At 40.5% G+C, this 25,886-nt stretch overlaps 2 protein-coding genes and 1 long non-coding RNA gene across 3 annotated transcripts; 1 reads left to right on the top strand and 2 right to left on the bottom strand.

Annotated features, from left to right (window-relative positions):
- Positions 1 to 226: 226 nt before the first annotated feature.
- LOC143481327 (uncharacterized) lies at positions 227 to 1,162 on the bottom strand. Its single transcript, XR_013122010.1, has 3 exons — positions 1,050 to 1,162; positions 665 to 806; positions 227 to 528 (listed from the first exon to the last, which is right to left on the bottom strand). It is a non-coding gene; the product is annotated as an uncharacterized LOC143481327 (long non-coding RNA).
- Positions 1,163 to 4,617: 3,455 nt separating this feature from the next.
- LOC143482316 (V-set and immunoglobulin domain-containing protein 1-like) lies at positions 4,618 to 13,224 on the top strand. The gene is made up of 7 exons (XM_076980660.1): positions 4,618 to 4,847; positions 5,319 to 5,479; positions 6,458 to 6,668; positions 10,724 to 10,876; positions 11,104 to 11,217; positions 11,501 to 11,633; positions 12,116 to 13,224. The coding sequence occupies exons 1-7, from the start codon at positions 4,808 to 4,810 to the stop codon at positions 12,171 to 12,173; spliced, it is 870 nt and encodes a 289-aa protein (XP_076836775.1). The 5' UTR covers positions 4,618 to 4,807; the 3' UTR covers positions 12,174 to 13,224.
- Positions 13,225 to 16,938: 3,714 nt separating this feature from the next.
- gpr34l (G protein-coupled receptor 34 like) lies at positions 16,939 to 21,880 on the bottom strand. The gene is made up of 2 exons (XM_076980616.1): positions 21,795 to 21,880; positions 16,939 to 21,388 (listed from the first exon to the last, which is right to left on the bottom strand). Exon 2 carries the CDS (start codon positions 21,344 to 21,346, stop codon positions 20,360 to 20,362), a length of 987 nt encoding a protein of 328 aa, XP_076836731.1. The 5' UTR covers positions 21,347 to 21,388; positions 21,795 to 21,880; the 3' UTR covers positions 16,939 to 20,359.
- Between the last annotated feature and the right edge of the window lie 4,006 nt (positions 21,881 to 25,886).

Genomic DNA, 25,886 nt, shown 5'->3' with positions numbered 1-25,886 from the left:
AAGGGACACGTGCATTTCCCTAAACATTAACAGTGGCTGACCAGAATAGTTTGAAGATGCCAGAAAAACAATGAAGAGGAATCAAGCTATATGTGACTCAGGCAGATGTACTGCTCCATTTGCTTACATTTGGCTGCTTATGAGGACACCAAGATGCCCATGTTCAAGGGCATCCAAAAACCACATTTACACATCGAAGTACAGAAGGATTTAATAAGAAAAACAACTGGTCTCTCAGCCTTGTCACTCTCTCAGGCGTTTTTTTGGGTGAAGGCTCGAAGTGAGTGGGTCCTCGGCACCTCGGCGGCGGTCTGTAGAGGGCGCTGCAGCTGCGTCACGCTCTCCTCTTTCGTTGGTTGCAGTTGCTTCCTGGTTGGTTACAGGAACAGCAGGCCGGATCATCTTAAACACCAGCTTTATCCCGGCAGGAGAGCCATCCCTGGACTTTGGTCTGACCACCTTCCACATGGGCCGTTGTCCAACAGGCTCTCCAATGGAGTTTTGTGGCGTGGAACTTTTTGTCACTCCCTGCCCATAGAAAGCAACAAGGTGGAGTTAAAAATAGCCAAGATTCTTTTGGAAAAGTCAAGTGTCAGCTGCTATATTTGTGTCTCACTATTTAATTATCTGCCCTTGGACTACATAAATCTCTGAGGTTGTTCACCTGGAAAGACTTGGAGGAGCCAAGCAGTCGGGAGGACAATAATTGATCTATCTGCTCCTCCAGTAGGTGGCACTGCCTCCTCAGATGTCTCCTATGATGACTGCGGCAGTGGCGGCAGTGGGTGCAGCAGGGTGGAAAAGAGCTAGAGGGTGACATCTTGTCATGAGCAGGCTGAAACAATACTATGCCCTCTGTCCAGACTCTTCTGTTCTGCCCCTTTACCTGTCCATGTTTCTTTAAAATCTCAGAATCTGAGATAATTTTTGGACGTTGTCTATGGAATCTATCATACTCATTCCTGCTTAAATTCTAGAAGGAAGAAGGCTGTTAAATATCTAATTTCACAAGAACCACAAGTTTATTTTTTTTTACATTAATGTCTCACCATTTTCCGTTGTTATCGTTGTTATCAACCTTGCTTAGGATTAAACAGAACATTATTTAGCTTTTGAATTTTGATGCAGCTGAGAAGATTTCTCCTAAAGTTGTCTTATGAAGTTCCCAAGGGACTGGAATAGAGCATTTCCATGGCAACCCTGATTCTAAGAACTGTGACACAGATACGTCCACTGCATTATGACGAACTGAATTCTAGAATGCAGCTGCTCAGTGACGTCATTTCAAAGCCAGTAAAATGGCACTGACATGAAATCAAAGCAACAGGCTCATAGACCACAGGTGTCAAACTCAAGGCTCGCGGGCCAAATGTGGCCTGCCGCGTCATGTGGCCCGCGAGAGCTTAAAAAGTCCAAAAAAAAAGAAGCAAAATACGTGCAGTGAACAAAAACTACATTTCCCCAATTATGTTACCTGCGACATGCAGCGATTCCATATTGATGCAATTTTCCCAATAAATTTAATTGAGAAATACAAATAATGATCCCAAAATGTCCAGGAAGAGAAACATCGATGCAGATAGAAGGTTGTTTCAAGAAAGATAGGAAAGCGATGTTTGTGCTTCAAGGAGAAAAACGGGTATGAAGCCGTGGCGGATGTCAAAAAGTACAGTCTACGTCGGCATTATGCGACCAAACACGGAGCTAAGTATGTCAAAATTAGGCATCAAGAAAACAACAAATTGCTAAAGAATTAAAAGGCAAACTGCGATTGCTACAGAATGTGTTCACAACCCAACGAAGCGGCAGCAAAAGCTGGTTTTGTTGTGGCTGAAGAAATCGCCCGCGCTTCAAAGTCTTTTTCAGAGGGAGCGTTTTACGAAGCACAATTGTTGTTTTCAGTTTTTTGATATTTCAAGTTTTGAACAAAGTAAATGTAATATCTTTGATGTTATTTTTCTTTTTTCACTTGGATAGTTTGATCATTGATTGATGGAGTAATGTGGGTTTCATAACCTAAAAGATTAAAAGGATTTATGAGGATACAATAATATAATAAGAGGAAAAAGCAAACGTGCTTATTTAACATTAAGGAGTAGTTAAATTTATAAGTTACATATGGCCATCTGTGGGGAACGATTACACTGATGTGGCCCACGGTGAAAATGAGTTTCACACCCCTGTGACATTGAGCCTTCGGGCTCACTAGTTAAACCTATTCGTAGCATGATAAAGCCTGGTTTATACTTTCGCGAGTGACTGTAGCGCGTGACTCCGCCCACCTCGCGGGACCCTGGGCGAACGGTGGAGGCGTTTATACTTTCACGAGCGTCACTGTTCTCCGAAACGATAGGTGTTTTGTCCAAAACAATATGTAGAAACACCCCTCAAAACAAGGGAATGAACATTTACCTGACCAATTTTAATGTTGCTTCGTGTTTCAGTGTGTTTCAGGTTTGAAAAGTGCTGGAATTTAGGCTAAAGTACTTTAAAATGCTTGAAATTGTAACTACTTCGTTTCACAACAAATAGCTGTCTAACTGAACAGTTCTCTTGTATTAGGTTAACAAATACGAGCCTCTTGTAATTCCAGGACGAAACATGTGAGAAAGTGAAGACGTGGTGATTGGGCGTTTTTTAAATAAACAACCATTAAATAATGTGATAAAAAGCGAATTATTTCGAATAATTTCGAGTATAGGTATAAATATTTAACTTGATTAAGTTTAACATGCTGGGAAATATTGAAATGGACCTTGAAAGTGACATACAAGTGCTTGAATTCCACTTTATAAAGGTGTATGAACCCTGCAAACGTGACTTTGTTCATTGCGCTGACGCGCAGCGCGCGAAGTTACAAAATTCGAGACGTGCACGACCTCGCGAACCGACAGCATTGTACAGTATATACTTTCGCTAGCGACCGTAGCGCGCGACTCCGTATTTTCGTCGCGCGGACCCTCGCGCCGCTCGCGACGCGTCAAGTATAAACCAGGCTTAATACTTCCCAGGCTTAATACGTCCCTACTTCCCACCCCAAGGTTTATACTTGCCATTTTCTTTGGTAGAATACACACCATCAATGCAAATTAAGTGTACAACTGTATTGGTTTTTTTTATTCATAAGAAATGGCCACAACTACAATTCTATTCTACATACATTCATCCAGTTCATGGACCACCCTTATATTTATGCTCCTAAGTTACACCTGCACCACTTTTATGGGCTTGAAGATGCTCTATGGGCTGTTTCTATTGCTGGTTTAACCCTTTTGCTATGATATTAGGACTGGTTTCATAATGAAATAAACTCAACACTGTTACTGGTTTACAGGGCTGCTCTGAGTACCTATTCACTTTCACAAAAGATTCAGAATCTATAGCTAGTACACGTGGTGTGAGTTTTCAATAGCGAGAAAATTGTTGGCCAAACTATTACATCTAACAGGTGAAATGACTGAGATTCGGTCACCTGAGTTAACCATTAACCCATGAGTACTTATTCAGATCTGGCTACACAAATATACCAGCAACAGAGTGTTTGGGTGTGAGTCTTTATACAGTTAGATAAGAGGTTTCTATTTTTCAGGAAGTGTAATAAGGGTAACCTTTCTCCCATCAATCCCTCTGTATTCAAAACTGAAATACATATTTGTTCACCTTGTTCTTTTTCTTAAGCCTGGGTTAATCAATCTTGTGTTGATTAACCCAGAATTACAGACATTTTATAGATGGAATCATTAGTCAGACCTTCATCAATCTACTCAATCTGTCACTCGCTCTCGGTGTGATGCTAAATTTCAAGGGGATTTCATATACCCATCATTTTACATGAAGTTTTATGGGTTCCTGATGTCTGAATGTGTGATTAAATATTGAATAGATGATTACAGATCTCAGTTAAGGATGTGAAGCAAAAAGCTAAACCTAGTGTGACTCTGAACCAGTCCACATCTGAAACTGTTGGAACTGAATCTGCCGCACAGCCTGAACTGCATGCCAGTTCATTTTGTACACCTATCTGGTATAGCACCTCCAGCCCCCTTCACAATAGCATAGAATGGCCTGAGCACGGATTCTGGATGAATCTGCATGCATCATGCTTGCATGCTGTGTCATGAACATAGTCAGCAGTGATGTTCATGTACACTGGCACACTGGTCAATGGGTATCAGGGGCTGTAATGTGATCCAGAATAGAAGCATTTCCCATGGCACCACACCTCCACCACGGCAGTGCTTGTTGAAAAGGACAGACTCATTCTGCTCGCTCCAAATTCTCATCCGACAATCAGCATTATGCATACGTAATGTATACGTAATTATTTTGGAGAACAATGTACAATTTAGAAACAGTATCATTGCAGAATCATGGAATTGGAAATTGAATTTAGAATTGAATTTAGAAATTTGTCAATCATGGCAGAATCATGGAATTGGAAAGATAAATTGTTATTCTTGTTGCGCATGTATGTCTGCTTGCCTGCCTGTTCACCTGATGGACATTATCATTCAGAATTAAAGGCGGCATTTTTCAATACAGATCAATGAATTCCGGGTGTCTTAGGTAACGGTATAACAGTGGAGCAGAGGTGGGTAATGAGCACGGTCAAGCAAACGCAGGTAAAGCTGCCACTCCATGATCACGTGTCATCTTGCTACTGGAGTTTCTGAGGGTGTTGGCCATTAGGGTTTGGAAAGATAAGCATGATTTCAAAAATCCTGTTACTGTGCGACTTCACAGCAAGAACACTGAATCTGGCCACAGTGTCCTTCATTTCGTTAAACATCCAATAGTATTTTCAATCATGTTGCTGTTCAGACTTGTCGCTTCGTTGAGCCTCACAGGTAAGTAATGTCTCCCTAGATGTTATGGCAGAAATGTTCACGCAGTGAATTCTGGAATAGCCCTATAAAACATTTGAATTTTTAATGAATCTGTTAAACATTACATAACCGGCAGATTATTTATTGGATCAAACATAATATATTCAGAACTGATGCAATATATTTGCATTTATGAAAAATATAACAGCTTTAGTAGCTACAGCTAACGAGATGTATTATAAACTTTGATTATATTCCCTTATTCTGTACATAGTCCCATGTGTGTGATTTTTTGAGTAGCCTACCAGATAAAAAGTAAGAGTGTATTTCAGGATTCATGTGGACAGTGGCATGGCATTCTGCTTGGACTTGATCCCTATCGTGTTCTTGAGTAAAATTGATAGTCTTCTATAAGTCTACAGCAGCTGCCTGGATTTTGGACATGATGTAGACATGTTGTTTGTCCAAACAAGGTGGATCTGTATTTTGCAGGCTGTGCTTTGTCGATCGTGGTGACATCTTCGCAAAAAGTTGTCAATGTGAGCATTTATGACACTGCAATGCTTCAGTGCAATTTCTCTACCAACGAACCGACAAAACAACTTACAGTTGCCTGGACCTTCTACCCTAAGTCCTCCCCAACTCCAGAACAGGTGGGTCCTCATGAAAACCTTTGTTCTAGAGTCATTATTCAGCGCGACAGCGCTCTTAGAAGAAACAGTATCTAATGCAGTGCCTCTGATAATGTCATACTGTATGTCTCCTGGTAATAAATATAAAACTGTGATTAGTCTAGAATGGTGTTTTTATGTCATTTTGATGTACAATTGTTCATAAAATCTACTGTAAATGTTTTGAGCAGTCCAGATATAGCCACTGACTTATTGCAGAAGTGTTCTAACTTGACGAGTATGAAATCTTTGCTGTGTTGGCTCCATGCCAGGGCCGTGTGTCGTCTGACCTGTCATGAAAGTGGAAAGTGTGTAAATGCGGTGTGTTGTGGCAGCAGCAGACCACACCCTTTTAGGGAAACAATGGAGTCTGTTAAACACAACTACTCAATAATGGCTGTGCAGTAACAGTAGTAAGCAAACGATAGTTTCATGAACAACTACAAACACACACACACACACACAGTCCAAAGTACATATATAATCTATGAATGTGTTGTAGTAATACATACAGTGTTTTGTGTTTCTAAACAGTCTTGAATGTGTAGCACACATTCCTGCTATACACAGGCTCGAGGTAAAAGGAGCATACTGGGGACACCTAGAAAGGTGTACCAAACAAGTGCAGTCCCCTTTGGGAACCACAAATGGCTGCACACACCTGAGACTGACTGTACAGGATAGGAAAGTCCCAGATTAAAGGACAGCCTTGTGAAACTTATTTCCTGCAATACAATTTCTGTAGTTTCCTATCATAATTTAAGAGTAAGGAGTAATGGCACCAAAACTGCCCCATGTACCAACACTACATATTTGAAAAATTAGAGGCGGATATTTATTAAATAATCAAAGGAAGATTACAGGGAGTGTCTATAAACTACAGGCAGCTTTCAAGAGATGCAAAATCAAAAACATTTTACATACTTCCTTAATGTAATTCTTCCCTCGTTCTATTTTTAGGTGTACTACTACCAGAGTGGAGTTGAAGTGATTGGTCAGCAGTTCAAGGACAGACTTAAAGTCCTTTACCCACCCTTGAGCACCACCATGAATGCTACCATCTCCATCAGTGATATGCGCATTGTGGATGCCGGGACCTACATGTGCGAGGTCCACAACTTACCTGATATCAGCGGGATCTCCACGGCTACAGTCATCGTTCATGTTTTTGGTATTTTTTTCACACTTTTCTTAATACCTAGCTAAACTGAGAGTGCTGGAAAAAAACACGTTTGTTGATAATTCTTTAATTTAGCATTTTGAAATAATTCTATTAAATGATAATGCAGCCAGTTATTTCATCATTGTTTCTACATTAATAGGTCATTTCACTAGAAATCAGGTGATCTCATAAATTGTTCCCCAGTGGGCTACAGTCAGTAACTACAGTCAATATAACTACAGTCAGTGACTGTGGACAAAGCTAATGTATGTGGCAGGATGAACCCACTATTGCAGAGGAAACCCACCAAACTACTGTCATGTCATGGCATAAAGCACACAAATCAACAATGCCAAGAGGAAAGGAAATATCAGGACATCAGGAAGAAGGTTGTTACAGTCAATCAGTCTGGAGAAAGCTACAATATCTACAAAGCTACAAAATAATTTACAAATGGAGGGCCCTCAACATCACTGCAACTCTGCTCTGAAGAGGACGGCCATCAAATTGACAAGAAGCACCAGAAAAAATATTAATTCAGGTGATGGCCAACCCACACATCATCTCCAGAGAGCTGCAGACCTCTCTAACAACATCTGGGATAATTGAATGAAATGTCTACAATCAGGTGAAAAATCAATAGACTTGGCATTCATGGGAAAGTTGCTAGAAGGAAGTCTTTGCTCTCAAGCTAGAACAAAGTTGCCTATTTAAACATTGCCAGAGAGCACTTGGACAAACCAGAGGCTTTCTGAAAGTCCATTCTCTGGACAGATGAGCCCAAAATTTAATTCTTTGGCCACAATCACAGGCGCCATGTTTGGAGAAAACACTGCATAGAAAGAGAAGAACCTCCTCCCAACAGTGAAGCATGGTGGTGGAAATGTGATGGTCTGGGCCTGCTTTTCTGTGTTTGGACTTGGACGACTCCATGTTATCCAGGGAGCCATCAATTCTCTGCCATCAGAGCTGAAGCTGGGACAGAAATGGATTTTGCAATAAGACAACAACCCAAAACATTGCAGAAAAGCAGAGCTGTCCCGAGACATACTCGAATTACACTGCCACTTAGGGTCCCCACACCACAAGGGGACCCCAAGACCACCAAGATATCATGATGAGCCTATTATATAAGAATTTGGTATTGAGGTGGTGGTATGAGGGGCCCCAAATGAAATTCTGCTTAGGGCCCCATAAAGGCTTGAGGTGGCCCTGAATAAATCTACAATGGAATGCCTTAAGAGAAAGAAGATTTGCACTCTGGATTGGCCCAGACAAAGACCAGACCTCAATCCCATAGAAATGCTGTGGCAAGATCTGAAGCATGTGGGACATGACAGATGTCCCTCCAACATCTATCAGCTGCCAGAATTCTGCAAGGAGAAGTGGGCAAAAACCCCAAAAGCAGATATGAGACACTTGTTTGTGGTTACAGACGATATTTGGTTGAAGTAGTGGCTTCAAAAGGAGGTGCCACAAGCTGCTAACTAAAAGAGTTCACTTAATTTTGCACTTTTTTAGTTTTTGGAGAGAGAAATTACTTTTGTTGATTAAATAATAGAAATAAATATGTATATTTTGTGTGTTCCTTATTTAAGAGGTCAGCTTTACAAATTGAGATTTGGATGTTCATTTGATATATATATATAAAAAACACCTTTCACATCCCCAAGATCACTTTACAAATGTAAAGAAACACCTAAGCAGATGTAGTAGTTAAGTGTTTACAGTGAAGGTTTTAAGCTGGGCTTTGTAGGTAAACACCTAAGCAGATGTAGTGGTTAAGTGTTTAAAGTAAAGGTTTTAATCTGGGCTTTGTAGGTAAAGACCCAAGCAGATGTAGTGGTGAAGTGTTTACAGTAAAGGTTTTAAGCTGGGCTTTGTAGGTCAACACAGAGGTGCAGGTCACACAGGTTTAGTACTTCCAGAGAGTAGGAGCAGCAGCACTAAAACACCATAGGAGATTATTATAGATGGATGGATGGATGGATGGATGGATGGATGGATGGATGGATGGATGGATGGATGAATGGATGGATGAATGAATGGCAGCCTGACTCTAGTGACAGCTAGCGGTGCAGAATTAGAGGGACTTTAGTTTTGTGAGATGAGGTATAAGGAAGGAAAAGTTCAGAAGGAAAGGATCAGCCCATGCTGGCTAACAGTATGATTTAATAGCACGTGTGTTCTATAACTCATAGCCAGTGTAAGTGGTAAAGAATGGAGATAATGTGGGCAAATTTATTTGAGGATGCTTGGAGTCCGGCCACACAATTTTCAATTTACTGCAGAGAGCAATAAACCATAGGACAGAGTTGCATTTTTAAAGCGAAGAATTGGACGGATGCAAGCAGTATTGCAAAGATGAAGTCAGAGATTTAAATGTGTAAGTCAAAGGTGAGACAGGGTCAAACAGAACTCCAAGGTTTCAAACAACAGCAGGAGGATTAATTGGAATATCTCCAATAAGTGGAGTAGGTTGAGTTGGCACATAGAACCAATAATCATAGATTTTTCTAAGCATTTAGTGTTGGAACATTAGGGCTTTATGTCAAAAATACTAAAACTACAAAATGATGTAAATGACAACAGAGGGCCAGGAACAGAGACTTGGGAACACTAGAGTAACAGAATCAGTGTTACATTATGCCTCCTGGAGGACACAAAATGGCACTTGTCTGTTAAACAGAATCTAAACCAAGATAGCAGCTGTAAAGGTCATAGTGAAAAGTTTAGATATTTGTTCCTTTCTACTGACCACATTGAACCCTGCACAAAGGTCAAGAAGACAAAGAAATGATGCAGAAACAAAATCACTAGAGAGAAAAAGATCATTTAGAACATAGACAGAGCTGTCTCGGTACTGTGATAGGATCGAAAACCTGACTGAAAAGTTTGGGAAAGGTTATTGGATTTCAGGAATTCTTGCAGCTTGGAGGCAGCAACACTCTCAAGAGTTTCAGAGATAAAAGTGTTTGTGGTATATGTATCAGTGTTCATTTGATACATATAAATGTTTCTTGTATATAAATGCATATATAGAGTTTCCAGAGAAACAGTATATAGTTATAATTAGCATGTTTTTTCTGTATGGCTTTGATCCTATGCAAATATTCTATTCAATTCAAATATTTTCTTGCTTGTTTTTGTTTACCTATATATTTATTGTCCTCCCTAGTAACTTCTGCCAGAAATGTTCCTCCTGAGTGAGCTTATGACAGCTCAGATGTACGTTGCAATGACTCAGCTCCGTATGCATCACTGCTAGCATTCCTTGTGGGAATTATAGAAACGACATTTTGTTTAAAATAATGGAAACTCTAACATTGTGTGAATGTTTGATGTTTCAGAGGCTGCAAATTCCACTCAGATCACTGCTTGAAATTGTGGCAGCTGTGCTGTATGGCCTTTAATGACCACAAACAAAAAAGATGATTTTAACCAGGGTTTCACTGTGGACGTATTCAACTGAACCCTCTTCTGTGCGCATTGACCCAAATAGTAAACAGGTCTGCTGAATTAGCTTGTGATGAGGCCTCAGACTCACCGGATTGGTTAGGGGTGAATTAAGAGCTATCCACCACTCCCACTCCTCTACCATGTTACCAGGACAACCTTGTTGGCCCTGGTAACCATATCGGTTTCCATGGGAACTATTGCAGACTAGTCTCCTCGTTGTCAGTGTGTGTCAGGAGTGTTGAATGGGGGGGAATCTTGCAGTGTGCAGTGTGTATTCTGTGATGCCACAGCCTGCCTTAACCATCTCCAGTAGATCAGGGATTCTTCCTTCCTGCATTTCAGACCATTTGTGACATAATTATAAAATGGTTATTTGAAATAAAGCAAAATAGCATCACTGCTATTGTTCAGATGCACAACTGCAGTAACATAGAATACAGATGCTTCCTTCACATACCCACAATGTTTATTACAGCACACTGACTGCACACAGCACCCTCAGAAGGAATGTAAAACCAGTCATGTCTGTTAAAGATCAGAATTGTACTGTACCTGGTAGAATCCAGAGCAATACTGAGATGGATCTGCCATGTTTGTTTTTGAAGAGAAACCATCATACCCGTTCTGTGCCGTCCATGGAGATGTGGCAACAGGTCACCTGGTCACCCTCACCTGCCATTCGGAGAAAGGCAACCCCCCTCCTAAGTATACCTGGAGCAGGATTGAGCAGGGAACCAGCAACATGGTCATCAATGCAGGTGTGTGTGTGTGTGTGTGTGTGTGTGTGTGTGTGTGTGTGTGTGTGTGTGTGTGTGTGTGTGTGTGTGTGTGTGTGTGTGTGTGTGTGTGTGTGTGTTTCTTTGTTTATGTTAGTAGATTACTTACAAAAAATACATCACTTATTTAAAACCATTGATCTGAGTCACAGATTACAATAGTGCTTTCACTGAACTTGTGCGGTTTTTGTTCCTCTGCTTTGTACCAGATGAGAGTGGAGTATTGTCCTTCAGGAACATCTCCCAGTTCCAGTTTGGGAAGTATCAGTGTAACGCCTCTAATACTGTTGGCACCTCCACTTGCACTGTTACTTTAAACTCAGGTAGTTTCCAGTTCTGTGTTTGTGTTTGTACACACACATCTGTTCTATGTTCCAAATAATCCTCTCAACTGACCGTTCACTTTTGTCGTACTGAACTGATCCATAATCCGGTGCCTTCATATGATTCAAAGATACTTCTTTAAATGTTGTGTTGTCCTGAATCACATTGCAACTCCAAAGCGGCGCGAACAGTCCCTCTTTTCATTTTCCACGTTCATATTCCTGGAGGGAGGGGGGGGGTGCAGTTTTGTCATCAGATGTAATGAGATGTGTGGTTGCACAGAGACGCACGCGGCGACCATAGTGGGTGCGGTGATAGGCGCGCTGCTGGCCGCCGTCTTCGTCGCGCTGCTAGCGTGGTGCATCAGTCATCACCTGAAGAAGAAGAAGTACGAAGCAGCCAAGGCTAACGCTGAGTGAGTCTCTCTACCCGAACTCTCCTACTCCAACTGATATGGGATTACCCCTTTCTTAAATTATTCTCTATATAAAAGTGCTCTAATCGAAAACTCCTTAGAGAAAACATAAATAATACAGCTACATTGATGTCGGGGAAGACTTACAAATGTAGTTCATTGTACCAAGAAGGGTGCTCCTGTGATGTGAACCTAATGGAAAATGTGTGGAGGTGTATGCCCTATCTCACACCATTATAGCTACAATATATCATTTCTTCGCCAATTTCACACATCTCACACACATTCGCTGTTGTGTTTAAAAGAATCATATTTTTATGTGAGGATCAACATAAACATCAGAAGAATCAATATTTCACTACAAACCCTAAGCACAACTCACCTGCTGCGTTGTGTGTGTTTGAAGAGTAGTATTGTACAGCCAGTTGCATCAGAAAACTACGTGAGACGATCCTGAGGTGAAAATGTTTTCTTTTGATCAGGACTGCTGTTGACTACAAGGCAGTGCCCCCGCAAGAAATGAAGGAACTCCAGGCCTGAGAGACACGCCAGCCTAAAACGAACCAGACCAAGCACATTAAAAACACATACAACAGCTTACCTTCTGGGTACCTTCCACTATTCTCACTGAAAATGTATTAATGGCAATTTAGAACTGTGCATTTCTGACAGTAATGTAACTAAGCCTGGATATTTACAAAGAAAACACTGAAGTGGTAAAAATTAATATGTTGGTGCCATTTGGCCATACAGTTGTTGAATGATATGAGGATTTAATACACAGGGGACTAAACATTATGATACTTGAATGAACTGTCCAATTTTCATTTTCTGTTTGTATTCAACAACATGGGCAATAATCCATTTTATTTTCTATGCCAAAAGGATACATAGTCATATGCATGTGTGTTTAAAAAGGTGTGTATGAGGAAAAATATATAATTGATCTAATTGAAGGGGAAAAATATTTTTTATATTGTTATCTTTCATGCATCTTCACTCTTGTAAAATCCCGTACAGATCCACGACAAAGAGTCAGCGTTGTACTGGAATCACTTTACTTACGGTGTAATAAGACACACAAACACACACATGGTGTCACTACACCAGACCACTTAAAAGAGAACTTGCTGGGAAAGCTGATAAGGGCTGGTTAGGCGCCATGTCCAAACTCCACAGACGCGTCCACATTGCACACAGCCAACGCCTTCCTCAGCAGAGATGCTCGGTCCGTCGCCTTCATTAAGTTCCAAATGGATTGGCAACAGGCAGCAAAAGAATATGACGATGAATGCAGTTCCTTGGTAACGTAATCAGCCTCTGAAGAGTGAGCCAGTGACTGTATTGCAGGTGGGCTGTTTTATTAGTGGAGGTCAAGAATACCTGGGGCTTCCTCCACTGTGTGCACAGAGGACAGGAAACCTTTCACAACTCCTGCAGCATGCTTGCAGCTTTGGGGGGAGTCATTTTATAAGAGATCATATTGTAAGGTCCAAGAAGACGTGGGGGCGGATCATTTTTGATTGGTTAATTGGTTTGATTGGTTAACTTTGGTTAACATTTGATTGGTATTATTTCTTTCACTTCCATAATATTCGACCACAGGAATGGCATCCATGGAGTGGGTGGGTATTCATGAGGGTATTTCAGATACTGGATTTTGATTCCAGCAGTGTCCCATTTCAGTTGTGATGAGCAAGATTACCAGGAGGAGGCGCCAAAGACATCGGTTTGCATCCGATGTCTTTGCAAACCGTTGCATCGATTTGTCTGCTGGGTATTTATTTCATTTTTTGTTCAGTAGTTTTGGCACTCCTTAGTAATCCCTCTTTACATGCTAAACACCAATAAAATATGTATAATTAATCAAAATATCATATATAATCAAATGTCCATCTAATTTTACTTATTTTTTGTATGCACTTGTATTGGTGATTCATATAGATCTTGCAAAAAAAGGATCCATTTCACCAAAATGTCCATAGTGTGAAGGTATCGTGAGCACTGATGTATTTTTTAAACTGCCCATAGTCATAGTATTTGATGCATGAATCAGGATGTGAACCAGGAAAGTAGCAAATGCTTCCCCCTGTAAACATGGAGGCAAGTGCAAAGAGACTCCAGGAGGTGGGAGTTACATGGATGACAGTGCGTACCTGTGTCACTGCTGTTCACAGTGCATACCTGTGTCACTGCTGTTCACAGCGCATCATGACAGTGCGTATCTGTATCACTGCTGTTCACAGCGCATCATGGTGTCGTTCACATTGTCTAAGGGGGTTCAACCTCAGATAAACCATGTTTCAAGTCAAGTCAAATTTATTTATATAGCGCTTTTTACAACACGTTGTCACAAAGCAGCTTTACAATCGTATGGGTCCAGATCCCTAATGAGCACGCCAGAGATGACAGTGGCAAGGAAAATGATGGCAGGGATTAGGAAGAAACCTCGGGAGGACCAAGACTCAAAAGGGAACCCATCCTCCATTGGACGACCCACTAGCAGAAGTCCGTGTTTGTAATCCAAATGTAGTTCTATAGTTATAGTTGTAGTTCTAATTCCAGGCCAAGTAGTCACAGTCCCTTCAGTGCAGATGGTGAGCCTAAGGTAGGAGCTAGCATCAGCACGTCCTCTTGCAGCAATGACACATCCAACCCCGGTATCAGCACATCCCCTAGGAAGCCTGACCATCTCCTGGGTGCTTGCACGGAATCATATTAGGTAGAAGCATGCATAAAATATATAAAATACAGGTTTCACTTACCAATAATGATTTATGTGACCTTGTATTTTCTAGGGTACAATTTGAAAGTTGCGTGTTGATGGAATGGGTTATTTTTGTGGCAAAAGCATTGCACCATACCTTTCATTCTTGGATTATCATCAAGTAATAAACAGCCATTGTTTTTTTAGTCATTGGTATTAGAAGTTCTTCCAGTTGCAGAGAAGATGGCATTTGAGCCAGAAAATACCTTGCATGCAGGAATTACAATGAACACTAAGCCCAGTGACTTCTGCACCCCTGATCCTCCTTGATGACCATCCCAGAACATTGTGCCCAATTTATTAAGTGAAATGCATGAAAGCATGTCCACAAGCTTGCACTGATGTCAGGGCTCTCTGGACAGCCTGTTTGGGGTCACTGCTTCAGTTTAAAAGGAAAGTTTATTTTTCTGCAGCAGCACTATAAATATTTATTCATTTATATTCAAATGATACTGCCCTTTATTAAGCATTCTCCACTTGAATGCACTTGAATGTGATAATACATTTACACATAGCACATGCAGATTGGGTGCAGTCTGCAGTTGGTATCTGAATGGTCATTTCATGTCACTCTTGAAGAGCACGTCTTTGTATATATGTCTATAGACGGATTTATGGATGGCTGGATGGATGGGTGGGCGACATCCGGCATTTCCATCTTGACAGATCACCTTCATCAACTGTGTGTACATCAGATCAGGTCAGATCAGTTCAGATCATCATCACCTTCTTTTACCAAGGCCCAAAACTTTGGAGTTCTCTTAAACACTGTCAATTAAAAAAGTTAAAACTTTTTTATTTTGAAAGGGCTTCAATTAAGCTACTCTTGACTCAGCAGAGTTTGATATCCTCTCATGCATTGGGAGAAGACTGATAACCTCTTAGGAACTGTGTTGCCATGTTGGAATCCTCTCAGGACCTGAGTGATGACTGTGTTGCTTTAGCTGTTTGTAGCTATTTGCGACTGTGAGAACACTGGTATCCTCTCAAGGATTAAAAGAAGATTGTGGCATCCTCTGAGGGATTAAGAGAAGTTTGAATTATCCTCTCCTGGGCTGAGAGGTAATTGTTTTAGCTACTTGGATTTAAGAATGATATACTCTGAGACTATCCTCTCTACATCTGCCATACTCTGTACACCCTGATTTTCTATTACAGCATTACTTTTATTTCTTTAAAATTATTTCTAATTTTCACTTTTATTATTCATGGTTAATGAACTAAAATGAAAAAAAATCAAAAGATATTTTTTCAAGTTGCTCGAATTCGACTGGCCAAATTTGGCTCACAAAATATGCGTGCAAAATTTCACATGCAAAAATAAGAGTTAAAAGATATTCAGAATAAATATCAGGGACACAAAGGATGAGCCATCGATTCAGTCTCCAATCGAACCTACATCCAACCAATCACATTACGCTCCACTGGTCACGTGACGGCGGTGTTTGAAGCAGGCGGACAGAGTAAGGCTCTGTTCGAAATAACATACTACATACTGGATACTGCATACTGGACTCAGTATATACTGGATACTGCATACTGGTCCTCGTAGTAGTATGCAGTACATTTTCCAGTATGCGACAAAAGCAAAGCATACTACGGGGTCACGTGAACGTAGCGTTGCATGATGGGATGCAGTACACCACGAAGATAGCTCTGTTCGCGTACTGGAATATTTTGCGGAAGTAGTAGGTCATCCGGGTATGTTTCACGTACTGGAAAATTTCATTTTGGTCACATACTGCATACGGCATACTGATTTGGGGCTCGATCAGTACGCCAGTAGTATGTAGTAAGCTATTTCGAACAGAGCCATAGAGATATGGCGGCACACGTGATCAGCTCCTCTAATTGGACGTCTCACAAGACAGATCAAGCACCTGACACAGTGGCCTTGCTTTTTCCAAAAGAGCCAGAAGGGAATTTGACTCTAACTCTGTTATGTTGATATCATATGTTTGATATCATTTTTGAAAACTTCAACTCTTAATAAAATGAAAGTGAGTCAAGCATGAGTTTGAATTAGTATTATTTTTTGTGGTGTATAATTTTTACCTTTTAGGTCAAACATCAGAATAACAAAATTGGGCTTAATGTTAGAATAACTTTTGATTGTATCCATTTACTGCCATGTCTCCTACACTAAATTATTTTTAAAAAGTAATGAAGCTGCATTTACATTTACATTTACGGCATTTAGCAGACGGTCTTATCCAGAGCGACTTACAAAGTGCTTTGCATCTGATCACAGAATTCATCCTAGGTAATAGTACGGATAGGCCTGAATTCAATATACCATTGAGTCAGACTACTACTAAACTACAGTAAGTCATCGTAAGTCGCTCTAGCTATGCTTCCATTGTCCATTTTCCTTTCATTTCCGCCCGCAGCAGTGCTTTGTTATTTTGAGGCTATGGAGAATAAAGACACTTGCGTCTCACTTCCTCCACGTCACATATTAGCATTCATTATACTTTTATTAGCATCACAAAGTACAAAGAAGTAATTCCTGTTAATTACAGTTTTTTTTAACTGTTTACACACATTTTCCAAGATCTGTGTCTATTTTTCAAAACTCTACACACAAAACTCACAATTGCTCACACAAAATGCAAAATGCCTCAAATCTCCAGCAAAATGACACACAACATTCAAAATGTCATAAACACATCTCAAAAGCAAGCACTGACATCACATTGTCAACACCTTTGTCATAATATGACATTTTGGATTCATCATGTACACACTGTTGATCAAAACCTAAAGCTCTTCTTTCATTCATGGGATTCTATGTTATACAAAAGTGCAGAGAGAAGGTAAAATACTCACAACACACATAAACAGTTTTCAAACCCAAAATATTAATTTTTCCAAATAATTTGCTGCTGTTACTGTAATATAATATTTGTACAGTGCAGAAAAAAAAATCCAACCACCACATGAAGTTGGACAGACACCAAACACATGTCTGAAAAAGCTGGGGGGTGTTGGCTGTGGTGAGGGTATGGGCTGGGGGGTTGAGTGTGTGTCTAGGCTTCATCTCTTCATACCTGCCAGCACCAGGTGGAGAAGAATTCCTCAATTGGATTGAGAAAAGGTGAATATGGAGGCAGGTACAGAACAGAGAAGTGAGGATGGGTCACAAATCAGTTCTGGACCAAATGTGCCCGATGAAAATTGACATTGTCCCATATGACCACAAAACTTTGTTGATCTAGATTCTGCCGAACTTGGACAAGAATATTGAGAATTGCATCCAGAGAAGTTATGATATGAGCAGTGTTGTAAGGACCAAGTGTTGCATGGTGATGCAGGACACCATTATTGGTAATGGCAGCATACATTGTAATGTTTCCCCCATGTTGTCCTGGGACATTCACAATGGCCCTTTGACCAATGACATTTCTCCCCCTTCTCCTGGTCTAAGTGGGGTTCAAGGCCACCTCATCTATATAAATATACTCATGGCGGACATTTGCATCTGCATCCATCTCCAAAATTCTCTGTAAGAGACAAGAATATATATTTGCACACATGTGCACAACCCAAAAATCTTGATATGTGCAAGTCTAATATACTGAAATTAGTTTTGCATACATACATTCACAAAGTCATGATGCAGGTTCTTCACTCTGATGCTATTCCTTTCAAATGGGACCCTGTATAGCTGCTTCATATGTAAGTGATTATTCTGCAGGACACGATGGACAGTGGACAAGCTTACTGTGTCCATGGTATGGAAAACAGTTGCATCGTTGACTATGTGGTGCTGGATCTCGTGGATTCATGGTTCAAAACAGACATCTTGACATTTGACCTATTTATAGGTCTATACTTAGCCAATGATTTGTTGGTGTTCAATAAAGTAATGAGTGCTTACACATATGAGGAGTGGGAGTGAAGCACTGGTGATTTAGTGTGGCATTTTGATAGGTTGTGTTTGAAAGATGAAATCAAGTAACTTCCTGTTTGGTCTTTGTGTGTTAGGTAGAAACTTGTGTGTAGAGTTTTGCAAAATGTGTGTTTGGAAATTGAAAACTGAGTCAGACACTGAGAGTTAGTGTATGGTTTAGCAGATTTGGTGTGATGTTAGGGTGTTTGAAGGGCATGTTTATAAAATTGTGTGAGAAGAAAAGATTTAGTGTGTAAACAGTTGAAAAAAACTGTAAACTAAAATGGTAACACTTCACTATTTATTGCTAAGATACCATCCAAACTGTAGTCATTTGAAATGGTTTAAAATTATTTACCAAGAAATTCTCCATTGGTTTGTTATGGGAGGTGGAAAAAAAATGTGTGTGTGTGTTTGGAGAGAGAGAGAGAGAGAGAGAGAGAGAGAGAGAGAGAGAGAGAGAGAGAGAGAGAGCCTCTGTGGTTCAGATCACTCATCAGCGTCTCATCTTTTAGGTCAAACCACTTTTGAGCTCTTTGCATTCTCCTAATGAGTCACCAGACGAGCGATTGAATCGAAGCCGGCTGACCCACAGCTTTGCCTTATCAACATCCGTGCAAACGGCAGGACGAACACAGACGGAGCAAAGCAAGAAAGAACAAGCAGTGGCACAGACAATAGCCGTCTGAAAGGAATGATTTAGGCAGACGCCTACATTTAGTGCTATGATGTAATTAATTATGAAAGATTATGAACATATATATAGTAAATCCACACACATTTTTGTTTTGTTTTGATGTTGGTGGTGAAAAATAAATATAAGCCTCATTTAAGGTAAAATAAGTAATTAAAATACAGTAATTACAAATAACATCATACATTTAGAATCATACATCATACATACATTTACAAATACCAAGGGAGAGAGTTCCAAAATTAACATCTGAGTAAAACAAAAACCTTGAACTTGAACCTTTCTGGAGCGCTGTTGTAAGTACCTGTGCAAAAATCACATGTGGATTAGTAACAGCCCTGGACAGCATAGTGGGCATCCATAATCATAACCCAGGCATTACAGCTATGTTCAGAGAATTAATGGACAAAAAGTCATAATTATCCATTACAACATTTCAGTTGGCATTTCATGGACACACTGATAGAAAGTCTGGGGGAAAGTTGTCATTTGAGATGTTTAGAACTGGTATCCCTTTGGTAATAGATGGAAGCTTCTTTAACCAATGGCTAAAACCCAATTTCATGCAATATACTGTAATTTTGTAAATGTTAATCTATACAACTTACTCAACTATCTAGCTCTTCAAAATCTGCATTTATGTGCATACAAATAAAAATATAGATATGCATTTTTCGCCTGTTGGTACAGACTGTTGCACCTGCCCAAAACAATGAAGTCTGCTATAAATCTGTATTTTCATGTGAATGTTCACAAAATAAATGAAATTCCATTTCTGTTTGATTTTATTTTTACATTTTTTATACACCTTTAATATTATTTTTGAAAGATTAAATAAATCACAGCATTTAATTACGTTTAACATCTTATACACCTGAATACAAAGGATGCAATGCTAAGTAGGGGTATTCCTGACCCTGTCATAATGCACATTCAGCATAACACATGAGTAATGCGGAACGCTCCCTTCACAAACCACGGCCAACGCAAGCTACATAACTTACCACAAAAACATGTTTAAAGTCACCACAGCGGTACCCACACACAGGTGACAACTCATTAATTATGCCATGCAAATATCTGCAGAATGAAGAAGGATTCTAAGTCTGACACATTTGCAAAGGTCACGACCTTTTCAGCACTGCTGGGAAAGGTTATGTCTTATCTAGTTGAGTAATATACTCTACAAGCTGCAAAACAAATGACTGACAAATGTGAAATAAATCAAAGGAAAAATCGAACACAGCACGTCATAGTATGCAGGGTGTACTCAAATGCTTAGATTCAGAATACAAGACAGCTTGGACAAACTTCGTAGCGGTGCTGAAATTCTTAGCATCTGTAGACTCTAATGGATTTGCTGGTTGCCTGAGCTAGATCTCCGTAATGGAGCGATTGATGCTGATGCGTCTCCTGTTCAAATCGTACATGTTTTTGAACTTGCCATTTAGAGCGCAGAGAAGGGTCTTCCTATATGTGCTGGAGAGGAAGTAGTAAATAATGGGATCCAGGCAGCTGTTGAGGGTGGATAGGAGCAATGTGACCTCATTCCAGATGTGCAACTGCTGCTTGCTCTCCAGGCTTGTGATGATGTTCATCTGAGCTAGCACATATGGCGCTCGGACCAAATGATAGGGCAAGAAACACACAGTGAATATGCCCGGCACCAGGAAGGTTTTCCAGATGATTAGTTGCTTGTGGTCCTGACCGTTGGAGTTCCCCTTCCCCATTTGCACAGTCTTCAGCTTCAGCGCAATCTTCACGTAGAAGACGACAAAGAGCAGGAACAGGCCGCCGAAGAGGGCCACCGCCGCCAGGTTGATGCTACCCGTTAGTGGACCCTGGTCGTGGAAATGAAAGCAGATGTCGTTGCATTGGTTTCCCCATCTGCTGCTTATGAAGAACAGGCAGATCACCAAGAAGAGCACGGACCAGACGACGTAGCTTGCTATCCGGCTCCAGTAGACCTTCTGGACACGGAAGACCCACAGCGGCTTGGTGATCTTGAGATAGCGGTCCAGGCTGATCAGGCAGAGGAAGGAAATGCTGGCATACATGTTGATGTAGAAGAGGATGCCCACCAGTTTGCACAAAATGAAGGGGCCCTGCCTGTTGTGGTAGTGAACCCGCAGCAGCAAGGAGAGGAGCAGGAGCAGGTCGGCCAGTGTGAGGTGCCGCATGTACACCGCCATGGACGTGTTGGCATGGCGCTGCAAGAACAAGATAAAGATGCTGATGCTGTTGTTGAGGAGTCCCACGCTGCAGATGATGGAGTAAGCGATGGGCAGAAGCGGTGACAGGAAGCTGTCGTGGATCTCACAAACGCTGCCGTTGCCACTGACATTGCGTCCCAGGGACATTGTGTCAGTAGAGCATAGGCCAAATTGTTCTGTATACAGATCCTGCAGTAAAATAACAGGAAATACATTAACCATCATATGTGGAGTGAATTCAGTATAAGTGTAGTTTTAATATTATCCTTTAATTGAACATGTAGAAGTTAATTGAATTGTAATTGTAATTGAAAGACTAATATTATCTAATGAAAACATTTTAAAAGATTAACAATGTCATACCATTACTTGGGATTTTTCTTCATTATAAATATGTAAATATTCTGGTCTAATTTCCTCAGAGTTTGGCAAAAGAGAACATTTGCCAGTCTTTGTTTTTTAATTCAAATTTGTGGATTTTTGGATAAGAAAGATAATGGCAACTATATCACACCAGGAAGGCTTCAACCGTTTTGAGTGGAAGATATCTGACACCATTAGGAGCTTAAGTTTAAGATTAAGTACAAGCTCTTACCTTTGTGACTGTCCTCTTTGACTGTCTTGCATGCAAGCACCATTTATGTACGTGCTCTTGTGAGGGAAGTTCCCTGTGACGTCTGCACTGGGGCTGGTTTGCAGGCAAGTGATCAGTTCAGAGAAATGTTAACCTTTTAATCAGCAATCTTCCTTCGAGTGTCACAGCTTCCTTTTAGGGTGTAAGTTACTCGAAATGTGACACTTACTGTACCCCAAATTTAACACACACTGTTTTCCCTGTAATAATACAAACTTAGTTCTTTAGATTTTTTAAAGTCCTTAGCCACAACTTCTCAAATAATTTCTAATATCTTAAAACTCTACAATCAAATATCAAATAAATAGTTATTTCTACAAAACTACACAGTGATGTGGTAAATGGAAAAGATGACTACTGCATTTTAAGTGTGCAGCGCACAGCAGTCTGCTGTAAAATTCATGTGAACATGTATATTCACAAATACACATGTCATTTCTGTATATTGAGTACATATACACCACATAGTAAAACAGAATTACAGAGGAAATGCTTTGGGTTTTTTTGCATAAACAGTTCTGCAACACAAATGATGTATATATTGTAATACATGAAAATTGGCTTGTAACTATGAAATTAAAACTTATGGGGCATCTCCTTTATGGGTATGACCACAAGATCTCATCAACGTGACAGGTGATATTCTCTCTGGCCAGAGAGAATATTGTGGATGTGCTACATGGGTTTTTTTGGCCAAAAGTCTTTAAAGCTCATTTTTTTATGTGAGAGTGCAATTTGCGCTGACTTATGGAAGCGTTGTTTGTGATGACAGTCAGATGGCAAGAGAGTTAAAAAGGTTTGCGAGCATGCAGGATGCGTTTAAGTGTTTGAGTGTGTACCCACGACAAAACACAAGAAGAGTGAGTTTGTGCGAGAGCACGACGTATCAGCAGTTCTGTAGCAGAGCAAATTGAGAGCAGAGTAAATATGAGTGAGCACATGTGTATTATGTACAGTACAGTGGAGTTATGTACTTAACAAAGAAAGTTGTGTTTTATATTCTAGTGTCTTCAAAATAGACACCCATTGCTCTGAGTACTGCTTTGCACACTCTTGGAATTCTCTCAGTGAGCTTCAAGAGGTAGTCACCTGAAATGGGCTTCAGTTTTGCCTTATCAGGGTTCATTAGTGGAAGCTCATTGAGAGAATGCCAAGAGTGTGCAAAGCAGTAATCAGAGCAAAGGGTGGCTATTTTGTGTAATTCTACATGTGTTCATTCATAGTTTTGATGCCTTCAGTGAGAATCAACAATGTAAATAGTCATGGAAATAAAGAAAACACATTGAATGAGAAGGTGTGTCCAAACTTTTGGCCTGTACTGTATGCAAGCAAAGGAAATCCATGAGTGCTGCATGAATCACACTTTTGCATTTTAGCATATGTGCTCTTGACTTTTGGCAGTAAAGTAACACCATAAAGTACTGTTTGGAATGATGTATCCACCCATCAGACTCCCTTATTAATGTCACCACAAGCTTAATCCATTGCCTGGAGAATGGCCATGTATTGGTGGGGTCGGCGATCATAAACCTTTCGTGTCTATGCTGAAAAGAAATAGGATTTAAGAATGCAGAGTATGATGGAAGCTGAATGACAAGAAGTCATGGGTGCTCAATGCATACCAGCTCAGTCCAGTGGAAACTCATGTTGTCCTAGACAATAACAAACCTGGACTGCATGGGTCAAATCCCATGGTGATTGTAAATATTTTGTGCAGTGTTGATGAGGAAGGTGATACAGGCAGTGATAAGAGTGTAAGAGTGGCATGAGGGTGAATGACATGACATTCTGACTAAAAGCTGCCCATGTTGTGATGTTGCCACTGTGCCTCCCAGGGACACTGACAATGGTTTATGGTGTCTAGTGATGTTCCAAAGTTGAGCTTTATCAAGCTTCCACCAGGCTGCTCAGGTACATGATAGATTCGTCAATTCGTTTCACTATTCCTCTCTATCTCTGTAGTCACCATCTCTCTATTGCCCAACCCTGGTAGGAAGAGTATGACTGCCAACCCCATCAATGCAGGCAGGCGATAGAGGAAGCTTGTGGTGACATTGAGGAAGTATGGCAGCCATGGATACATCATTAATACATTCAGAGTGTACTTCCACAACAGGACGTTGCCTGTAATGAGTTACCTCATTGTAACTCCAAATAGGAGATGAGCTGCAACCTAATTTATGTGAGTTACAAGCCTATTTTGTATATATGTTTTGTTTTTTGATATCTACAGTATGTATTACATTACTTACCGTAATACATTTTCCAGAACATTACACAAGTTTCCAAATCTAAAAACTCAAAGCTCCATACATATCATACATACATACGCAAAACCTTACAATGACAGAAAATAGTTTGCTCAAAAATTTGTTTTTTTTAAACTACAGACCTTAAAATCTCTAATCCACACAAAATACCACGCACACACACACACACACACACACACACACACACACACAGCAGGTATACAGTACATTCATACAAACCATCAAGTTGAACCGGGTGCTGTAACACTACCACTAAACATACAGTACTTTATCAAAATTCAAAGATCTCAAAAACAACCACTGAAGAAGCCATTTTTTTTACTCATGTACTGTATCTGTTCACAAATCTCCCCAATAAATATCTACGAGTTACAAAGCAAATGTCTGAGCTGCTGACATTGCTGACATCTCTGTAGCAATTTACACTGTATCTTTAATTACGGTAAATACACACAAAAAACAAACAAATTAATTATTGTGACTGCAGAAAATAAAAACAGATCATACAACAACAATAAAACCCACAACTCTGGGCATTGTCTTGTGACTCCTGAGGGTGTGGCCATAAAACCTCATCTCCATTACAAATAACGTAATCCCTGGCCAAACAACGGGGGGAAGAAGCTCTTAGAGTGACTAAGCCACCCAGACATAACTCTGTAGTGAGATCTTCACAGGTTCCATGCATTTGCTGTGATGTCTGCAACGCAGATTAGAGAATAGGCTTTTATGAATCCGTAGTCAGGCAGAAACTGGTCAAAACCAGAACAGTAGTGAGCCATTGAAAACACTTGCCAAAAAAATGAAGTCAAAAACAGCCCAAGATTAAAGTACCAAAAAGACTTCAAAGGTTCCTCCCGTGGTGAGGCCAGGCTTGTCCGAACGGTCAAGGCTGACCCAAGGACAACAAGGAGGGAGCTCCAGGAAGATCTCATGGCGGTGGGGACATTGGTTTCAGTCAATACCATAAGTAACGTACTCCACCGCAATGGTCTCCGTTCCAGGCAAGCCCGTAAGGTACCTGTACTTTCAAAACGTCATGTCAAGGCTTGTCTACAGTTTGCTCATGATCACTTGGAGGATCTCTGAGGCAGACTGGTTCAAGGTTCTCTGGCCTGATGGTGCCAACCAAACCCAGAACATTTGGAGACAGGATGGCACTGCATACGACCCCGAGAATATCATCCCTACAGTCAAGAATGGTTGTGGCAACATCATGCTGTGGGGCTGCTTCTCAGCCAAGGGGCCTGGCCATCTGGTCCACATCCACGGGAAGATGGATAGCACAGCCTACCTGGAGATCTTGGCCAAGAACCTCTGCTCCTCTATCAAGGATCTTAAGATGGGCCATTATTGCATCTTCCAACAGGACAACGACCCCAAGCACATGGCCAAGAAAACCAAGGCCTGGTTTGAGAGGGATAAAATCAAGGTGTTGCAGTGGCCTAGTCAGTCTCCTGACCTTAACCCAATTGAAAACTTGTGGAATGTGCTCAAGGTCAAAGTCCACATGAGGTGCCCAAAGAACCTAGATGACTTGGAGAAGATCTGCATGGAGGAGTGGGCCAAGATTACTCCAGAAACTTGTGCTGGCCTGATCAGGTTATTTAAAAAACGATTAATAGCTGTAATTGCAAAAAAGGGGTTTTCCACAAAATATTAAACCGAGGGGTTGAATAATAAATGACCCTAATGTTTATGTTTAAAATATATTATACTTTACCTGAGCAACTTATATGTTGAGTTTGTATTATTTAAGCATCTGTTAATAAATGCTGCACTT

Source organism: Brachyhypopomus gauderio, chromosome 18, assembly GCF_052324685.1.
Source record: "Brachyhypopomus gauderio isolate BG-103 chromosome 18, BGAUD_0.2, whole genome shotgun sequence".
Taxonomy (NCBI): domain Eukaryota; kingdom Metazoa; phylum Chordata; class Actinopteri; order Gymnotiformes; family Hypopomidae; genus Brachyhypopomus; species Brachyhypopomus gauderio.
The sequence above is the reverse complement of the archived record's forward strand: the minus strand, read 5'-3'. Positions and strand labels throughout refer to the sequence as shown.

Coding starts and splice junctions, on each gene's coding strand:
- LOC143482316 (XM_076980660.1), top strand. CDS start 4,808: ATGTTGCTGTTCAGACTTGTCGCTTCGTTGAGCCTCACAG. Junction 4,848..5,318: donor CGCTTCGTTGAGCCTCACAG/GTAAGTAATGTC, acceptor TGTATTTTGCAG/GCTGTGCTTTGTCGATCGTG. Junction 5,480..6,457: donor CCTCCCCAACTCCAGAACAG/GTGGGTCCTCAT, acceptor TTCTATTTTTAG/GTGTACTACTACCAGAGTGG.
- gpr34l (XM_076980616.1), bottom strand. CDS start 21,346: ATGTCCCTGGGACGCAATGTCAGTGGCAACGGCAGCGTTTGTGAGATC.